The 17,673-nt window shown below is 41.3% G+C and overlaps 1 protein-coding gene across 3 annotated transcripts in view; it reads right to left on the reverse strand.

The window, feature by feature from the left end:
- Positions 1–3,076: 3,076 nt before the first annotated feature.
- STX7 (syntaxin 7) overlaps positions 3,077–17,673 on the reverse strand; it is a 127,538-nt gene continuing 112,941 nt past the window's right edge. For 2 of the 3 annotated variants that reach the window (XM_029594409.1, XM_029594408.1), the window contains exons 9-10: positions 8,913–8,995; positions 3,077–4,223 (exon numbers count right to left, since the gene is read on the reverse strand). In XM_029594409.1, coding sequence (XP_029450269.1) covers positions 4,128–4,223; positions 8,913–8,995 — 179 coding nt within the window. In that variant the 3' untranslated portion in view covers positions 3,077–4,127. The remainder of the gene's footprint in view (positions 4,224–8,912; positions 8,996–17,673) is intronic. The other variant, XM_029594407.1, reaches the window with a different exon arrangement.

The following is a 17,673-nucleotide window of genomic DNA, read 5'->3' on the forward strand; positions in this document are numbered from 1 at the left end:
TAAAAATAGAAATTAAAGCCCCCTTTCATTTAACACAGTCTCCCAACTCCTGGTGTGTTTAGGGTGAGGGCACATTTTTTCACTTGGCCATATGTGCAAAATGACCTAAGCTATAGCTCTGCTGTCTCTTGCTCATCTACTTGCCTGCTTCTGCCTCCACTCCTTGCCATTTACTTACCTTGCTCCTCTCCTACCCCTCACCCATCCTGGTTCCTGCTGCTGACCCAGCCTGGATCTTTGATGTTGTTTTGTTTGCTGCCTGCCCTGACCTAAGCTTGTCTTCTCATCTCTGTCTGAACTCTGCCAGCCTTGAACCTTTCCTGCTTCTCATCTCTGCCAGCCCCGACCTTAGTCTGCCTTCCATCTCTGCCTGGGCTCTGGTAGCCCTGACTGTAGCCTGCGACACATCAGCTGCGCCAATCCAACGAGGTACCAGGGCTACAAAAGAATCTAGCAGCCCAAAATAGGCAGAGATGGCCCCGCGAGATTGCCCTTGCCTTTTCTCTTCCTCATACAGGGGATAAAATAACAAAAAAGCAAAAATGCAGAGGCAAGAATTTGTCAGGACAAATTGTAGAACAGCCAATCCCCATATTCTGGATCCAGCCATCTTGAATCCTCCTCTATACTTTAATAAATCATTCATTATTTAATCTTTAATGCTATGGGTCTGGTTATCTTTGGCACAGGCTTCACAAATTCTAATCTTTCTATATCATATTTTTTCAATAGTTCATTGGACATCAACAATAGAATCCACTGTTTAATTCTGCAATTTATGCATATATATATGCTTATATCCATCTTCAAAACTTAACAGAAGACAACTTTCTTATACAATAGAGAGTATAAATACAAATTAATATATGAAACACTCAAGAATAAGTGTAAAAATTCTTAAAACACCTTTTACAGTCTTTATTTATTATGTAATTACATGTGAAAATCTACTAATTCACATTTGTTTGCCACTATGAATGTTTAATACCATACAGTAAATCTGCCCTCAATCAACAATTTTATTTTGAAGTACATTATTTTTAATGCAGATTTTCTACCTGTCCAATTAGCGCTGTAAAATAATATTGAAAATTAGTTGATATTAACTGACAGAAAGGTTAGCTGGCAGGATATCTGACTAATGTTCCAATAATAACCAATATACAAGACCAGGCATTTGGTGGGGAAATCAAAGCGAAAAAATATATATTCAAAGTGCCATTTAAATGAGATGTGTGGAGTGTTTCTGTTGGTAAGCACGATGATCTGGGGTAACACTACCACCATAACTCCGTGCAAGACAAACCCCTGGCCTTATGGATATAATATGGCACAAACAGCAAACTGTACAAAAAAAATGTACAGCTTTATTGTCATACAAGAAGAAACTACTGCAGTTTTGGTAGCATTGCCAGTTATTCTGCATTAGTTCGGATCTATTCAAATGATTCTGCCGTAAGCTGTGCAGTTTATTCTGCTTACAGGGATGCAAGTCTGGTTCAGGTGGAGTTCTTGCATCAATCATAAAATTAAGTATAGTTTTCTGGCAGACTAGGAAAAAAATCCTAAGTGATAGTAGTACACCAGTTGTTTGTCGAAAGCTTTAACACAGAAACAGAATTCGACATCAGTTAAAGACCATATGGCCCATATATTCTGTAAATGTTTCCTTCCTTATACAATAAACTCTACCTGAACTCTGGCTTTACCTTCACTTCCTTTCAACTGCAGAGCATTTGTGCCTATTCCATACTCGAAATTTTGTAGACTGTTTTTTTTTGCCTCTACTACTTCCATGGGAAGTTGCTAGCAAGTTAAATCAGTTGAATCTCTCCTTGTCACTGCCACAGCCTGGATTTTTTGAATATATTTCTAGAAAGGAAATAGCTGTAAATTTATGATTTAGAAGCTGGGTCTCCAGGCCACTGTTCTATATTAGTTTTGAGGGAGTTCAAGCTTACTGATCCTTTAAAATTAGAGAATGTGATATCATTAAAGAAAAAGTGTATTACTGTTCTAAAATATAAGCACTTCCAAATCCTTGTATCCTGCACACTCCTAAAAAAGCAGGTACTACCTCCCCGTGTTCTCAACTTCTATATGCTACGAACAATGTATAAGCTGTAGGAATTTAATAAACCTTCGAGGTTTTCCATCTAGGGGTCTCTTGTGCACCTTCTTATTATCTGGACCAAATGACCTGTGTTCCAATCCCATTTCAAGTCCTTTGAATGAGAGGACATTTAGATCTTTACTCTTTCAAGACCCAGTCTTGTCCCTCTTCTGGCTGTGACTACAAACCAAGGCTCCGAAGGAACCCTAGCTGAAGCAACCAAGGGCACCACAGTGCATCTACAGGATTTGCTTTATATCCGAGCTCAATTTGCTGTCCTAGTCCAGTAGGCATTGTAGTAGAGTGACGCTTTCTGCTCCCTCCCCCTTAAGGAATGTAAACACCTTCACAGCCAGCCCCGGGAACAAAAACGGGTTCCAGAGTCTAACCCAGACCTACAACTTGGCACTGCACAGTGTTGCCCTGAGCTCACCTTTATGCAATAGTGGGATGGCATTATCTAATGAATGGGGGAGAACTTCATTTGGTCTTTTTAGATTAAGTTTGGCAATATACAATTTAATCTAGAATTAGTTGCATCAAGCAATGGGGGGGGGGGGGGGGGAGGGGGTGTCAATTTTCCAAAACATTTTGAGTCCTGATAGTAGACTATTAAGACTTTCAAATTGAAGTAACAGAAAAATACTTGTGCATATATTGGACACATGGTAACCTCCCCGGAGGGCCTGATTTGGAAAAGCTTTCCTCCCGTTTTGTGACTATGGGGAGAAAAGCTTAGTAAAATGGCCCAGAGGTTAAATTAGCAAATATGTGAAACCTGTGAGCAACAGGACCAATCATAAATGCTTAAACAAACTGCATTCGGAAATGATAATACATCTTTTCATGTTTTGCAAAATTACAAAGAAAATGCTTTACTATCATGTTAAAATGTTTTTTAAATCATGTCACTGTGTGTATTAGCAAAGCTAAATATTACTAAACATAAGGAATTGATCCAAGTTTATGATAGATACAGAGAAACAATGAGTTTAATATATTAGTTAATTTGCCACACACTAGACTCAAATTATAGGACATAAACCCCCCCCCCCCCCCTAATTTTTGCAAAAGCAAGAGACAGATTTAAAGACTAGATGAAAAAAAATGACAGCAGCTCTTCCCTGCCCGATACACTATCAGGTGGTTGTCAGTGCAGCGGTGTTTTCTAACAGTGCCAAATTTAAGGTCAGTGAAACAAAAAGTTTCATAATTCTAGCTTTTGACTAGACTTCAGATGAGTGTCACTTTTGTGAAGTTTTTGTAGATTTTTAATACATTTTACTTAGGGAACTGGATATAAATGTCTGAGAAAAAAGCAATTGGTTTTTTTTATTCATTATGATTATATTTTTTTATAGGGGATTATGTCTGAAGCAAGCATCTTATTTGTAAATTTGGTATTTTGTTCATCAAAATTTGACTGGTAGTATCAGGGAATAAACAAAACCATAAAATTTCATCTCAATTCAGAATTTTATCGTACTCCCGACTAAGCTTGCATGATCTAAAAGATGAACAACAAAATGCGGCAGCATTTTGGTCTAGTCCTTAAATCTTACCCAAAAATCCTTATCCATGATCAGAAAATCAGTGATGTTATCAATCACTTACTCAGTAAGCTTACTGTAAATTGATTTTTTTAAACATATCCTGAAATTCAACTGCGTATTCCATAATATTAATAACAAAGTCTTCTATAATCCCCAAATTTTTCTAAACGTTGTAAGGGACAATCATGTTGTAAAACATTAATCTATGGTTTTGGTCCCTTTCTTTAATCATAGCCCGGCAATCACTATTCTTTTCTGATCATTTTTAAAGTGCATACAGACTTTTGTGAAAAATGTTTCCCTGCTTCCACATATGTCAACACCCAGTATGGTCCCATATTTCGGATTTCTGCTTCAGGGGTGCACAAAAAATATTTTCACACTCAGTGACATAGACTGGTTTAACTTAAATCTATAATGTTACTGAGTCCTTTTTTTTTTTTTTTTTATTTAACACAGCCTTAATTTTTTGTAACTCCCCAGATGATAAGTCCAAGAACTACTGCTGCAATAGCAAGAATTAGAATAATGATGCAAATCTTCCTTCGGGACTTGCGCTGAAAAGAGAAACAAACAGGCACAAGTTAAATGTAGAAACTGCCAAATGAGCACAGTGTGACTCAAGCATTTTGGGCTGAATTGCATCTCCTATATACATGTAATTTACATCATTGGAAGAGTCTAAATTCAGAAGTCTGACTGTAAGTTTTCATGCAGGGGATAAACACTAGGTCTAGAGATTTGAATCAGGCCTTTTGTAGCTACTTTGAAAAGCACCCATCCAATTTCACAAGTAAGGAATAAAATACAATCTATGGGGTAGATTTTTAAAAGGAGCATGCGGGCGTACATGTGCGGGCGTACGTGTACTGGATATTCTGAAAATTGCCCCCTCTAGTACCCGCCGCGCACACATCTATGCGCACACAGGCACGCGCATGTTATAAAATCCAGGGTCGGCGCATGCAAGGGGTGCACAATTGTGCCCCTTGCGTGCGCCGAGCCTGCCCTGAGCCGCGCTGCCTTCTCTCATTCCCTACCCCCCCACCCCACCTTCCCGTCCCTCCCCCGCCCTTTCCCCCCTACCTTTTTTATGTTTCTAAACTTACTTCAGCCCTGGGGCTAAAGTAAGTTGCGCGCACTGGCCGACTGCCGACGCGCAATCCCAAGCACAGCGGCAAATGGCTGCTTTTTTGCAAACCCTGGGACTTACATGTGTCCTGTGGCTTTAGGCCTGGCACGCGTAACCTTTTTAAAATCCGGCCCTATATACGGTACATTTTTCAAAGTATGGTAATTGGCCACTTAAGACTTAAAAATATTATGTAGATTTTATCATTCAGTTAACAGCATAAAATTCAAGATTATGTTAACAATTCAGTATCAATAAGGTTCCTTTACACTACTGTGGGTATGGTTAATGATTGAATATATGACTACTATTCTTTTTATGAAAAACAGCACACTAATTCCATAATATCAAACAATACATTTGAGGTTTCATTCAGAACTAATGGATCCTACTCTTAAAGACACATGTAAACCTTTCCAACATGCATTACAGTACCCTTCTATATTTGGAATTCCTAGGCCTCTCTGAATAAGTAGAGCATCTTTCTAGTTATCTTGGGAGGCATTCACTTCCATAGAAAACCAAATACATATTTTTTTATTTACTTGAAATTTTCTTATACTATCTCTACCAGTCATGTATGCAAAAAGTAGAAAATGTATTTTGTTGCATACTATTCTTCCTAGCCAAGCCAGGTTTGTACATTTCTGTTCTGAGTTTTAGTTACTGTAAATGTGTAACCTGCAGTACAAAGTTTATTCTTATTTTTAGTAATAGCTAGATAGCAAACTGTCTCCTTGGCCCACTTAAAAGGAAAGTTTTCATGTATTTGTCTTAATGAATCCCCTCTCAAACTGATATTTAAGGCCTCTAAATTTATTAAAGTTTTCCATAAAACCTAACATGACCCCATAATCTGGGAGTTCTTTCAAAACAGTAGGACCATGGCACTTAACAGCAGTCCTGGCCCCTGACAATAGAGGTCAATGCCACTACTCTGCCACATCGAGGCCCAAGGAACTCGATGAATCTGGTGCATCGAGCTAATGCCTACGACACAGAAGGTATTAGCTTGGTCATGCACCTCAATGGCATTGAGGGTGCCCTGGCACCTTGATGGCATCCAGGGTGACCATGGCTCTCAATTGCAGTCCTGGTCCCTAAAGCGGTCCTGACATTGAAGCGTCAGATCAATGGTGCGCTGGTCACAGATGTGCATAGGCAACCGTAACTGGGAATGGCACCAAAGGTGTGGCAGCAAGCTGCTTGCTCAGGCTCCTGGCTCACTCCTCTCTCTCAAGGAGACTGAACTGCCATCACAGGCAAGTAGGAAGGGAGGCTACATCATTCAGGGTTCTTGTCCATGGAGACTAGTTCCTTTTAATGTGGGGCAGATGAACTCTTTCCCCCACAGGAACAGTATGGTCCTCAATCTCTTCACTGTCTGAACCTCCATCAATGCTGATCAACATAGAACTCCTGCCTGGGTAGAACTCGGTGAGTCTCCAGGCTCAGTGGCCTACATAGATCACCCACGGATGCATTCTGTCAGCCCTGCCAACAACTGACAAAGGTATAAAAAACAGAGAGAGCAAGGAAAGGACACAGATATCAAACTGCAGGTGCATAATTTATTTAATAAGGGATAGTATTAGACTCTGCTAGGCTGCTTAGCAACTAAGGCCCACCATGTGGGTGACAGACAGTGGAAAGAGGAGGAAAAAAGGAAAAGAAAAAAAAAACTACTGTAAGGGAAAGAAAAACAGCTGCAGCTCTAGAAAAAAAATCAATTACAAAAACTATTACACACACAGCTCCCGCGACCTCTTGGTGCCACGGAAAAAAAAGAGACTAAGGGACTCTGCCTAGGGGGCAGGGTGATGACTACGGCTGCACATGCTCAGTAGGGCATATTTGAAAGTTCTAAAATCTTTGAGATCAAAGCTCCAGACTGGGGCTCTATCCATGTGCTACTATCTTGCTTGCCCTCGGAGAATTTTTCGCTCACCGGCTTACTGAATATTGCTTTGAAAACCCCTACTACTGCCCAGCAGCAGCCGAGCTGCCCCCCCCCCCCCACCCCAATAAATTAAAAAACTGTAGTGGGCCACCCACCCCTCTCCTGATCCCAGTAAATTAAAAATGGAAGCAAGGCAAGCAGCCCTGACTCCCAAAACCCAATAAATTAAAAATGGTAGTAGGCCAAGCAGGGCCCCCCTCATTCAATTCCAATAAATTAAGATGGATAACTTTCAAACAACTGCATGCAGTGGCATATACTTGTGCATATGGTCATGTGCAGTTTTATAATTTTAAGCAAAAATATAAAGTGAGACTTACTCGCGTAAATCAGCATATACACGTATAAGTCCGTATATTTTAATACATGCATGTGTAAGTGAAATTACAAGTTTTACTAACTACTCCACCAGTTTTCCCAGTCCTTCTTCAGGTCAACCAAACCCTCCTGGTTCTTCAACCTGAACTTTCCATTGTTCATCCAGACCTTCCACTCTCCACAGTTTGCCCAGCCAATAGTATACAATAAACATGTTTAATATCACTTATGCAAGATAATTATTGGGTGTAAAATTATGCTAGTAAGTTGGCAAGTCTATGGCCATGTCTTTTACATTTAAAACTGTTTATTGGAAAAAAAAAACCAACATACATGACTGTAGCATGCCAAACATCAAAAACACGTTACAGTCAGCCGAGCTTTGACATTTCTTCCCACCAGTGAGAGCAACCCTCCCCATTGCAACTTGCATGTGTAAATGCTGGCTCCACCCCAGAATGCCCCGTTTTACGTGTATATGTTTAGGTTTATAAAACAGCATGTACAGAGTAGATGCTACTTTTGCACGTATATGCTAATTTTTACGTACGCAAGTCTTGGAAAATTCACCACTAAAAATGGTAGTGGGCCAAGCAGCCTCCTCTCCCCCCTCCCAACGGATCCCAAAAAATGGAAAACTATGACCACGCCAGGAGGGGAGGGGCTGGATTGGGGAGCTCAATTAACGCCCGCTCCACACACCCCCCCCCCCCCCCCATTTGTTCACAACTGGCAGCTTCTTGGCAGAGGAAGAGCTGGGAATGGCTCTTCTCTTCTTTGTCTGCTCCAGCTTCACCCTGTCCTCCTGCTTTCTGTAAGGCAGGAAGAAGGGGGAAACAGGGGAAGAGAGGCTGGATTAGGAAGCCAGGAGGAGGGTGCGCCCACTCTACCCGCCACCGTTTTTAATGTATTGGGATAAGGGAGACACCCCTCACCCACTACAGTTTATTCATTTCTTGGTGGGAGGGAAGGGAGGGGAAGGGAAGGGAAATGTTTTTGGCTGCTGCTCAGCTGCTTGCTTTGCTTTTAGTTGGGGGTTTTAAAGTTATCTGGTTAACTTTAGGACTAGGTATTTTCTGACCAGAGGGACTAGCATGATATTCACACTAGCCAGGTACATTTAAATCATGCTCCCCATCCTGCCTCTTTTATATATCGGCTACGTTTCAGCTGGGTAATGACTTACCTGGCTAAAACTTAAATTCAGGGTTTGTCCAGCTAAGTCCCTAACTTTACCAGACAAACCCCTTTGAACACTGACTTCTGAGAATCCAATAACCAAGATCGGGACTTGAACAGACACACAATAAGAACATGCCATGAACATAAGAAATTGCCATGCTGGGTCAGACCAAGGGTCCATCAAGCCCAGCATCCTGTTTCCAACAGTGGCCAATCCAGGCCATAAGAACCTGGCAAGTACCCAAAATGTTCAAGTGGATTCATACTGGAGCAGTAACATGACAAAATCCTCCTAAATTTCCAGGTACTACACAAGGTACGATGATGGTGATTTTTTTTTCTATGTATGTAAGAATATTTATTCTGCTAACCACATCACACAGTAAAAATTAGGAGGGCCATTTCCAGACCTGTTAGAGGATGACATGCCCCATTAAGCTTTAACATTTTAAGTGAATCATTAGTGAATTTAATTGTGTTCTAGCATGACACACACATATTATTTTGCTTTTGAAAATATTCTAAAAGATAAGAGCTTGCATTTATCACTCTCCCTGGTCTTTGTGGAAACATCTATTTCTGTAATGTTATAACCTTAAAGAAAAGTTTGGGAAAGAAAGCAAATTGATGAACCCTGTTGCATACGGAGATTACCTGGTATTCTTCAGCTCTTGCCAGCTGCTGGTTTGCTTGCTGGACATTTACCTCCGCACTCTCCACATTGGCCTCTATACTGTCTAAAAGATAAAACAATATGCATGCTCTAATTATAAATGCATCTACACTCCGCCTCCTCCATAAATATGTCTGAAACTAGTTGTAAATTCTTTTCAAGTGTTAAATATACAAAACTTGTTTTATTTCAAATGCACTGATGGGGAGAGTGGACTGAGGAATGTATTGTGCTCGCAGTACTAGCACTGGCATCTTTATTTATTTAAAAATCTTGTAGGGTAATACCTCTAACACATAATTCAGTGTGGATAACACTAAAACATACGTGTTAAACATAAATCACATGCCACATACAATAAACATAAAATACATAAAAATTACATTAAAAACTACTTCTCATTTAGGCTTATTGAAAGAAGAATGTTTTTAATCCTTTCCTGAATTTTGTCAAATCTTTCTCTAACTGTAATACCTTAGGAAGAGAATTCCAAAGTACTGGAGCTGCATACGTTTGTGCCCACTTCCGTATAAAGTCAGATTTATACTCCAAGATTGGGGGCACCGTCAATTGACCGGCCCCCTCAGATCGTAATGTACGTCCAGGTTCATTCCACTGGAATTTATTTTTTTTTTTATCGAGCAGGGATACGCTGAATATGTATTACAGTCAGCAATTTAAAATGTGATCGGCTCCATATTGGGAGCCAATGCAATTCCCTTAAAACTGGGCTGTGTGTTCATGATACCCCCTACCACTTATAAATCTAACGGCAGCATGCTGTACTAGTTGCAATGACCAAAGCAGTTTATCTGGTAAACCACCCTAAAGACTATTACAGTAGTCCAATTATTCTAATCACTGAAGTCTGGGCTATTATTCAAAACAATTGTTGGGATAAGAGAAATTTTAATGGTTACACTAATTTGAATTTTAAAAAATGCAGTCTTTGCCACTGACCTGACATGGAGGTGAAGAGTGAGACCCTGTAATATGCCAGATATCCTCCTGCTTTCGCAGAGCAGGTTAAAATCACAGGGGCGGATTTTAAATGCCCTGCGCGCGTAAATCCGGCTGGATTTACGCGCGCAGGGCCCTCGTGTGCCGGAGCGCCTATTTTGCATAGGCCGCCGGAGCGCGCAGAGCCCCGGGATGCGCGTAAGTCCCGGGGCTTCGTAAAAGGGGCGGGGAGGGGGCTTGTCGGGGGCGTTCCCGAAATGACGCGGCGTTTGGGGGCGTGACGCGGCGTTTCGGGGGTGGGCCCAGAGGCGTGGCGCCGGCCCGGGGGCATGGTCGAGGCCTCCGGACCAGCCCCCGGGTTGGGTGATGGCGCGCCAGCAGCCCGCTGACGCGCGCAGATTTACGTCTGCTTTTAGCAGGCGTAAATCTGTCAACAAAGGTAAGGGGGGGTTTAGATAGGGCTGGAGGGGTGGGTTAGGTAGGGGAAGGTGGGGGAAGGTGGGGGGAGGACGAAGGAAAGTTCCCTCTGAGGCCGCTCCGAAATCGGAGCGGCCTCGGAGGGAACAGGCAGCACGCGCTGGGCTCGGCGCACGCAGGTTGCACAAATGTGCACCCCCTTGCGCACGCCGACCCCGGATTTTATAAGATACGCGCGTATCTTATAAAATCCAGCGTACTTTTGTTTGCGCCTGGTGCGCGAACAAAAGTACGCGATCGCGCAAATTTTTTAAATCTACCCCACAGTAAGCACATTATTTTAAAGAAAGCAGGTCAGAAACAAGCAGCAGACTGCTCAGTCATCTTAATATTCATGAAGCAGAAGCAGGCCATTTCTAAGGCAAGCTGCATGCTCCTCTCATATATGGCCTCTCAATTTAAACATACATCTGACCTCCCTGTACTGGCATGGAGGGAAAAGAAAAGGCAAGCACAGATCCTAGCATAAGTTCCACTGGCATAAGTTCCAACATGAATTTCTTGACTTTCTTGGATGTTTTATTTTAAAATAAAGTATTATTATTATTATGAAGAGGTGTCTACCATTGAAAATAAGTCAGTAAATATTGACTGCTGCATTAATCTACATCCATATCTATATCTAGCTTAATATATACAGATACTGTACATTTAGTTAGACACAGTTTGGATGCATACCTCTCGCTTATTGTATCAATAAATATATTTATATATATAGTTTTATATATATATATATATATATATATAGATACATATAGATAGATAGATACACACATATCTATAAATAAATATATATCTATAGACCGAGAGATGCCTCCAAACTAATAAACTTAAGTTTGTGTGGCTACATAGGCATTTTAAATATACAATCTCAGTACTAACATTATCATCTTAAAAGAAAAAAATTAACATGAAAATGTACTTACTCCAAAAAGGGAAAGCTTGATAATTGTACAAAGGTGTGTAAAGAATGTGTGTACAACCTCAGCACATACACAAATATGTTTTTCAAGTCTCCTTGTAATCAGGGCATTTTTTGTTTAAAATTTATATTTATGGCTTGTTAGTGTTTGGCTCCTGTTATAGGCTTCCAATTCAATCAGAATTATTTATAATTTAACTAGCCTACACTGAGACTAGCTAACCTAATCCTAAAAGCCACATTTGGAGTATGTTTCAGATCCTGAAGATCTTGGACTGAGAAAGTGGATTTAAATATAAAAGGAATTCATAAAGCCAAGGGGGCCATTCTACAATCATTGGTGGCCACAGAATAAGAACATAAGACTTGCCATATTGTGTCAGACCAAAGGTCCATCAAGCCCAGATCCTGTTTCCAACAGTGGCCAATCCAGGTCACAAGAACCTGGCAGGATCCCAAGTGGTAAATAGATTCCAAGCTGTTTATCCCAGGAATAAGCAGTGGATTTCTCCAAGTCCACCTTTTCTTGTCCAAACCTTTCTTAAACGCATATAGATGCGTTTCACCACATCCTCTGGCAACGATTTTCAGAGCTTAAATTAAGCATTGAGTATAGAAATATTTTCTCTTATTCATTTTAAATCTATCATCTAGTAAATTCATTGTGTGTCCCCTAGTCTTTGTACTCTTTGAAAGAATGAACAGATTATGTTTACTCATTCAAACCCATTTATTTTCTAAATCTGTATTATACCGCAACTCAGCCGTCTCTTCTCCAAGCTGAAGAGTCCTAACCACTTTAGTGTTCCCTTATAGGGGAATCATACCATCCCCTTTAGCATTTTGGTTGCTCTTCTCTGTACCTTTTCCAATTCTGTTTTATCTTTTTTGGAGATGTGGTGACCAGAACTGCACACAATACTCAAGATGAGGTCACACCATGGAGCGATACAGAGGCATTATGATATTCGCTGTTTTATTCTCCATTCCTTTCCTAATAAGCCCTAGCTTTCTATTTGCTTTCTTGGCTGCTGCTGCTGCTGCTGCACACTGAGCAGGAGATTTCAACCTATTTTCAGTGATGACTCCTAATGTGGAACCTTGCATTATTTAGCTATAATTTGGGTTACTCTTCCCTAAGTGCATCACTTTTTATTTGTTCACATTAAATTTCATTTGCATGCCCAGTCTTCCAGTTTTGCAATGTCCTCTTGCAATTTCTCATAATCCTCTTGTGATTTAACAACTTTGAACAATTTGGTGTCATCATCAAATCTGACCATCTCACTTGTTGTTCCCATCTCCAGGTTGTTTATAAATATATTTAAAAGTATTGGTCCCAAAACAGATCTCGGGGCACTCCACTATTCATCTTTCTCAAGTGGGAAATTTTAACATTTACTCCACTCTGCTTTCCATCTTTTAATCAATTCTCAGTCCGCAATAAGACATTGCCTCCTATCCCATGACTTTTTAATTTTCTGAGAAGTCTCTCATGAGGGACTTTGTCAAATGATTTCTGGAAATCCAGATATACTATATTAACTGGCTCGTTTTTATCCACATGTTTATTTACGCTCTAAAAAATGTAGCAGATTGGTGAGGCAAGTCTTCCCTTGGCTAAATCCATGTTGGCTTTGACCCATTAAACTATGCCCATCTATATGTTCAGTAATCCCAGGGTGTCTAAAACTCAGGCCCTGGCACCAGATGGAAGAGATGCTAGTGGGACCCAAAAGGTGAAGCACTGTGATGGCTGCTACTGGCAGGGCCTGACTGGAGCAGCACTGCAACAGCAGTTCTTGGTGGTAAAGCACTGGAGAATCAATGGCTGAGGGGAAGAAGCTAATCGGGAAGAGGGAGAGGAAGTGCTTGGAAACAAGGGTCAGAAGGAAAGAAGGATCCATTGAAGTAGGAGAAATGAAGGGAGAGAGTTCCTGGAGAGAGGAGGGGAAAGCAAAGGAAACTGAAAAATAAAATTAAAAGAAACAAAGAAAAAAAACAAACCAACTGAATACTAGACAAACTAAAGAGGGCAATTTTCAAAGCCATTTACTTGGGTAAAATGGCTCGATTGAAAATTGCACTCCTCAAATGTCCCTTCGATGCATACATTCCATTTTCATGTCTCTCTCTCTGTGTACACACACACACACACACACACACACAGATATAGATATAGATATACAGATGCTATTTTGCTCCACCCTGCTCCTGCACAAATATGACACTTAATGTGTGTGCTTTGTACCTGTCCATTTTCAAAGAAAACTGATGCATGCACACAAGCTAAAATAGCCCACGCACTTTGCACACAAAGTGGTTTATTGAAATTTACCGCCAAAGAGCAAAATAGCCAAAGAATAAAAAAGGAGCAAAAAAAAAATAAATTACATATTTCTTTTCTTTCTAAAAAACTTTTGGCTGGTGCCTAACTTTTCAAAATATTTTTCCATCTCTGATATTAAATGTGTTTTGATTTACTTTACAAGGCTTCTCACCAAATGGTAGACTTTTATTTTTTATATTAACCAATTTTCATCCCCTTCTACAAAGAACTGCAGCAACCATTTGTAACAAGGGGGTGGGGTCACAGATCAGGTCTTTCTTCTGAACCTGATTCATGTACAGCTCGAGTCTGTGGCTCTCTCCACAATCTCCCCACATTGGGATCTTGATATAAGGGAAGGTCATTTTCAGCAGGCTGCAGAGGGCTAAAGTTTGTATATACAGAATCCATGCAGACTACAGCCTGAATTTTCAAAGCACACTTTATACACACAAGTCCATAATGAAAATGATCACGTATGAGCACACTTGTACACCTGCTCATTAGGTGTTAACGTGTGGCCATACATTTATGTGCATACTTTCGGGGGAAAAAAAAGGAGCATGTGGACGGGAGAGTTGCGGGCGGAGTTCACATTTGCAAGCACACTACTTTCAATCTTCAAAAGTGTACACATTAATCTTTTTTAACAGAAATTATATCTTGCCTTTAACAGGTTGAACTTTGTGCGAGCAAGTTTGTGTACTTGACAGGTTCAATTTCAGAAGTTTGTGTGTACTTTTGGTTTGAAAATTAGAGGAAAGTCTGCAGGCAAATAATATTCAGACATATTTGTTTGAAAATTATCCTCTTAAAATGTACACACATAGCAGGCATGCCAACAATGTGCATACTTTACAACATTGTTTAACACTACTTAAGTGTACATGCATCTTTTTAGCTATATATCAAGCCAATCTTCAAACACAATGCATGCTGGTAACCTGTATTTGAAAATTGTCTGGGTTTGTGCAAGTTCAAGGCACCAGCCTACTTTCAAGTTCGGCGCCCTAATAAAAACGTATCCTATCAACAGATAACCAGGAAAACAACACGAAACAAAAATAAAGCACAAAAAAGCAAGTACCACTGAAAAAAAGTACTGTAAAATTGTTGAATAAAGAGATCAAGGCTTCATACACCCTAAAGCAGAGCTGCAAATAAGTCCAGTTTTCACGATAACCAAAACATGCAAATGGACCATACGCCAGAGCCACTACATGCAATCTTAATTTTTTATTTTTTTATTTTTTTATAGTTGCCATACTGGGTCAGACCAAGGGTCCATCAAGCTCAGCATCCTGTTTCCAACAGTGGCCAATCCAGGTTGCAAGTATGTGGCAAGTACCCAAACATTAAATAAATCCCATATTATTAATACCAGTAATAAGCAATGACTATTCCCTAATGGGTTGATTTTCAAAGAGCCACACACGTAAAAAGTGGGGGTTACGCGCATGGCCAGGCTTTGCGTGCATTTTAGAATGGGCCTGGCCACGCGCATAACCCCTGTAATGCGTAGAAGTGCTGGGCCATGAAAAACGGTGGGGCCGAGGGTATGGTCTGGGTGGGGAGGGGCGGGCCAGGGCAGCGTGCGCCAGCAGCCGGCCAGCACGTCTGATTACTTTTCCTCTGGAGGAGCAGTAAGTAATCTAAATCCAAAAAAGTAAGTAGTTAGGAAGGGGTTAGGGGTCAGGGAGGAGAGAGGAAAGGGTAGGAAGGTTAGGTAAAGGTATAAGGAATTTCGCTCTCAGTCCGCTCCTTAATTGGAGTGGACTGGGAGGGAACTGGTAAGCCCGTCGCTGTGCGTGGGCTTTGAAAATTTCCCCCCCTGCGTGCGGAGGAGGCCATCCGCCCGCACATGTACACACGGATATCGTATTTTATAACAAGTCCATGTGCACATGCCGGGAACAGCACGCACATGGAGGGCATGCGCTCCTTTTAAAATCAACCCCTAAGTCAACTTGATTAATAGTAGTTTATGGCCTTTTCCTCCAGGAACTTATACAAAGCTTTTGTAAACCAGGCTATGCTAACTGCCTTAACCACATCATCTGGCAATGAATTCCTGAGCTTAATTGTGCATTGTATGAAAAATAATTTTCTCCAATTTGTTTTAAATGTGCTACTTGCTAACTTCATGACTTGCCCTCTTGTCCTTGTATTATCTGAAAGAGTAAATAGCAGATTCACATTTATCTATTTATAAATCATAAGAAGATTACATTTACCCATTTTAGTCTTCTCATGATTTTACAGACCTCTATCTTATCCCCCCTTAGTCACCTCTTTTCCAAGCTAACCTAACCTCTTTAGCCTTTCCTCATAGGGGAGCTGTTCTGTCCCCTTTATCATTTTGGTTGCCCTTCTCTATACCTATTCCAGTGCAACTATTTCTTTTTGGAGATGTGATGACCAAAATACACTAAGGGCCAGATTTTAAATGCCCTGCACGCGTAAATCTGGCCGTATTTACGCGCGCAGGGCCCTTGCGCGCCGGCACGCCTATTTTGCTTAGGCCGCCGGTGCGCGCACAGCCCCGGGACGCGCGTAAGTCCCGGGGCTTCGTAAAAGGGGCGGGGAGGGGCGTGTCCAGGGGCGTGTCCGGGGGGGGCAGTTCGGGGCGGGACCGGGGGCGTGGCGCCAGCCCGGGGGCATGGTTGAGGCCTCCGGACCAGCCCCCGGGTCGGGTGATGGCGCGCCAGCAGCCTGCTGGTGCACGCAGATTTACGTCTGCTTTCAGCAGGAGTAAATCTGCCAACAAAAGGTAGGGGGGGGGGTTAGATAGGGCCGGGGGGGTGGGTTAGGTTGGGGAAGGGAGGGGAAGGTGCGGGGGGGTGGAAAGAAAGTTCCTTCCGAGGCCGCTCCGATTTCGGAGCGGCCTCGGAGGGAATAGGCAGCGCGCGCCGGGCTCGGTGCGCGCAGGTTGCACAAATGTGCACCCCCTTGAGCGCGCTGACCCCGGATTTTATAAGATACGCGCGTATCTTATAAAATCCAGCGTACCTTTGTTCGCGCCTGGTGCACGAACAAAAGTACGCGCTCGCACAAATTTATAAAATCTGCCTCACAGTACTCAAGGTACTATCTCACCATGGAGCATTATGACATTCTCTATTTTATTCACCATTCCTTTCCTAATAATTCCTAACATACTCCTTTTTTGATTGCTGCAGCACACTGAGCTGATGATTTCAATGTATTGTCCACGTTGATGCCTAGATCTTTTTCCTGGGTGGTAACTCCTAATATGAAACCTAACATCATGTAACTACAGCATGAATTACTTTTCCCTATGTGCATCACTTTGCATTTATCCATTAAATTTAATCTGCCATTGTCTAATATGCTAACACTTAGCATATTAGACAATCATCAATGCCCGTTCTTTTGCTCCACCTCCTCCTCCACAGTTTCCCTTATTCTACCACTCTGAAACTTTTACCTTGGCTTTCCTGTCCTATTCTTCCATCCACCTTTTTACCCCCTTGCAGAATAAATTGAATAATGGCTATAATATTTTGAGGTTAATAACCTTTAGGCTTCTTATGGTAAACTTTAGTCCTGCATGGCTGAAAATAGGTCTGGGTTATAGGATATCCACATTGAACTAAAAATGAAATTTCAGATCTATTTCTAGCAATTTGTAACCTATCATTAAAATCGTCCATTGTACCCAAAGATTGGAAGGTGGCTAATGCAACCTCGATATTTAACAAGGGCTCCAGGGGTGATCCGGGAAACTATAAACTAGTGAAACTTGACGTCAGTGATGGGAAAAATCGTGGAAACCATTCTAAAGAACAAAATCACAGAACATATAGATAGGCATGGTTTAATTTGACTCAGTCAACATGGATTTACCCAAGGGAAGTCTTGCCCTACTTATCTGCTACATTTTTTTAAGGGGTTAATAAACGTGGATAATGGTGAGCTGGTGAATATAATGTATTTGAATTTTCATAAGGCATTTGATAAAGTCCCTCATGAGAGACTCCTAGGAAAATGTAAAAAATCATGGGATAGGAGGCAATGTCTTTTTGTGGATTAC

The sequence above is a fragment of the Rhinatrema bivittatum genome, chromosome 3 (assembly GCF_901001135.1).
Source record: "Rhinatrema bivittatum chromosome 3, aRhiBiv1.1, whole genome shotgun sequence".
Taxonomy (NCBI): Eukaryota; Metazoa; Chordata; class Amphibia; order Gymnophiona; family Rhinatrematidae; genus Rhinatrema; species Rhinatrema bivittatum.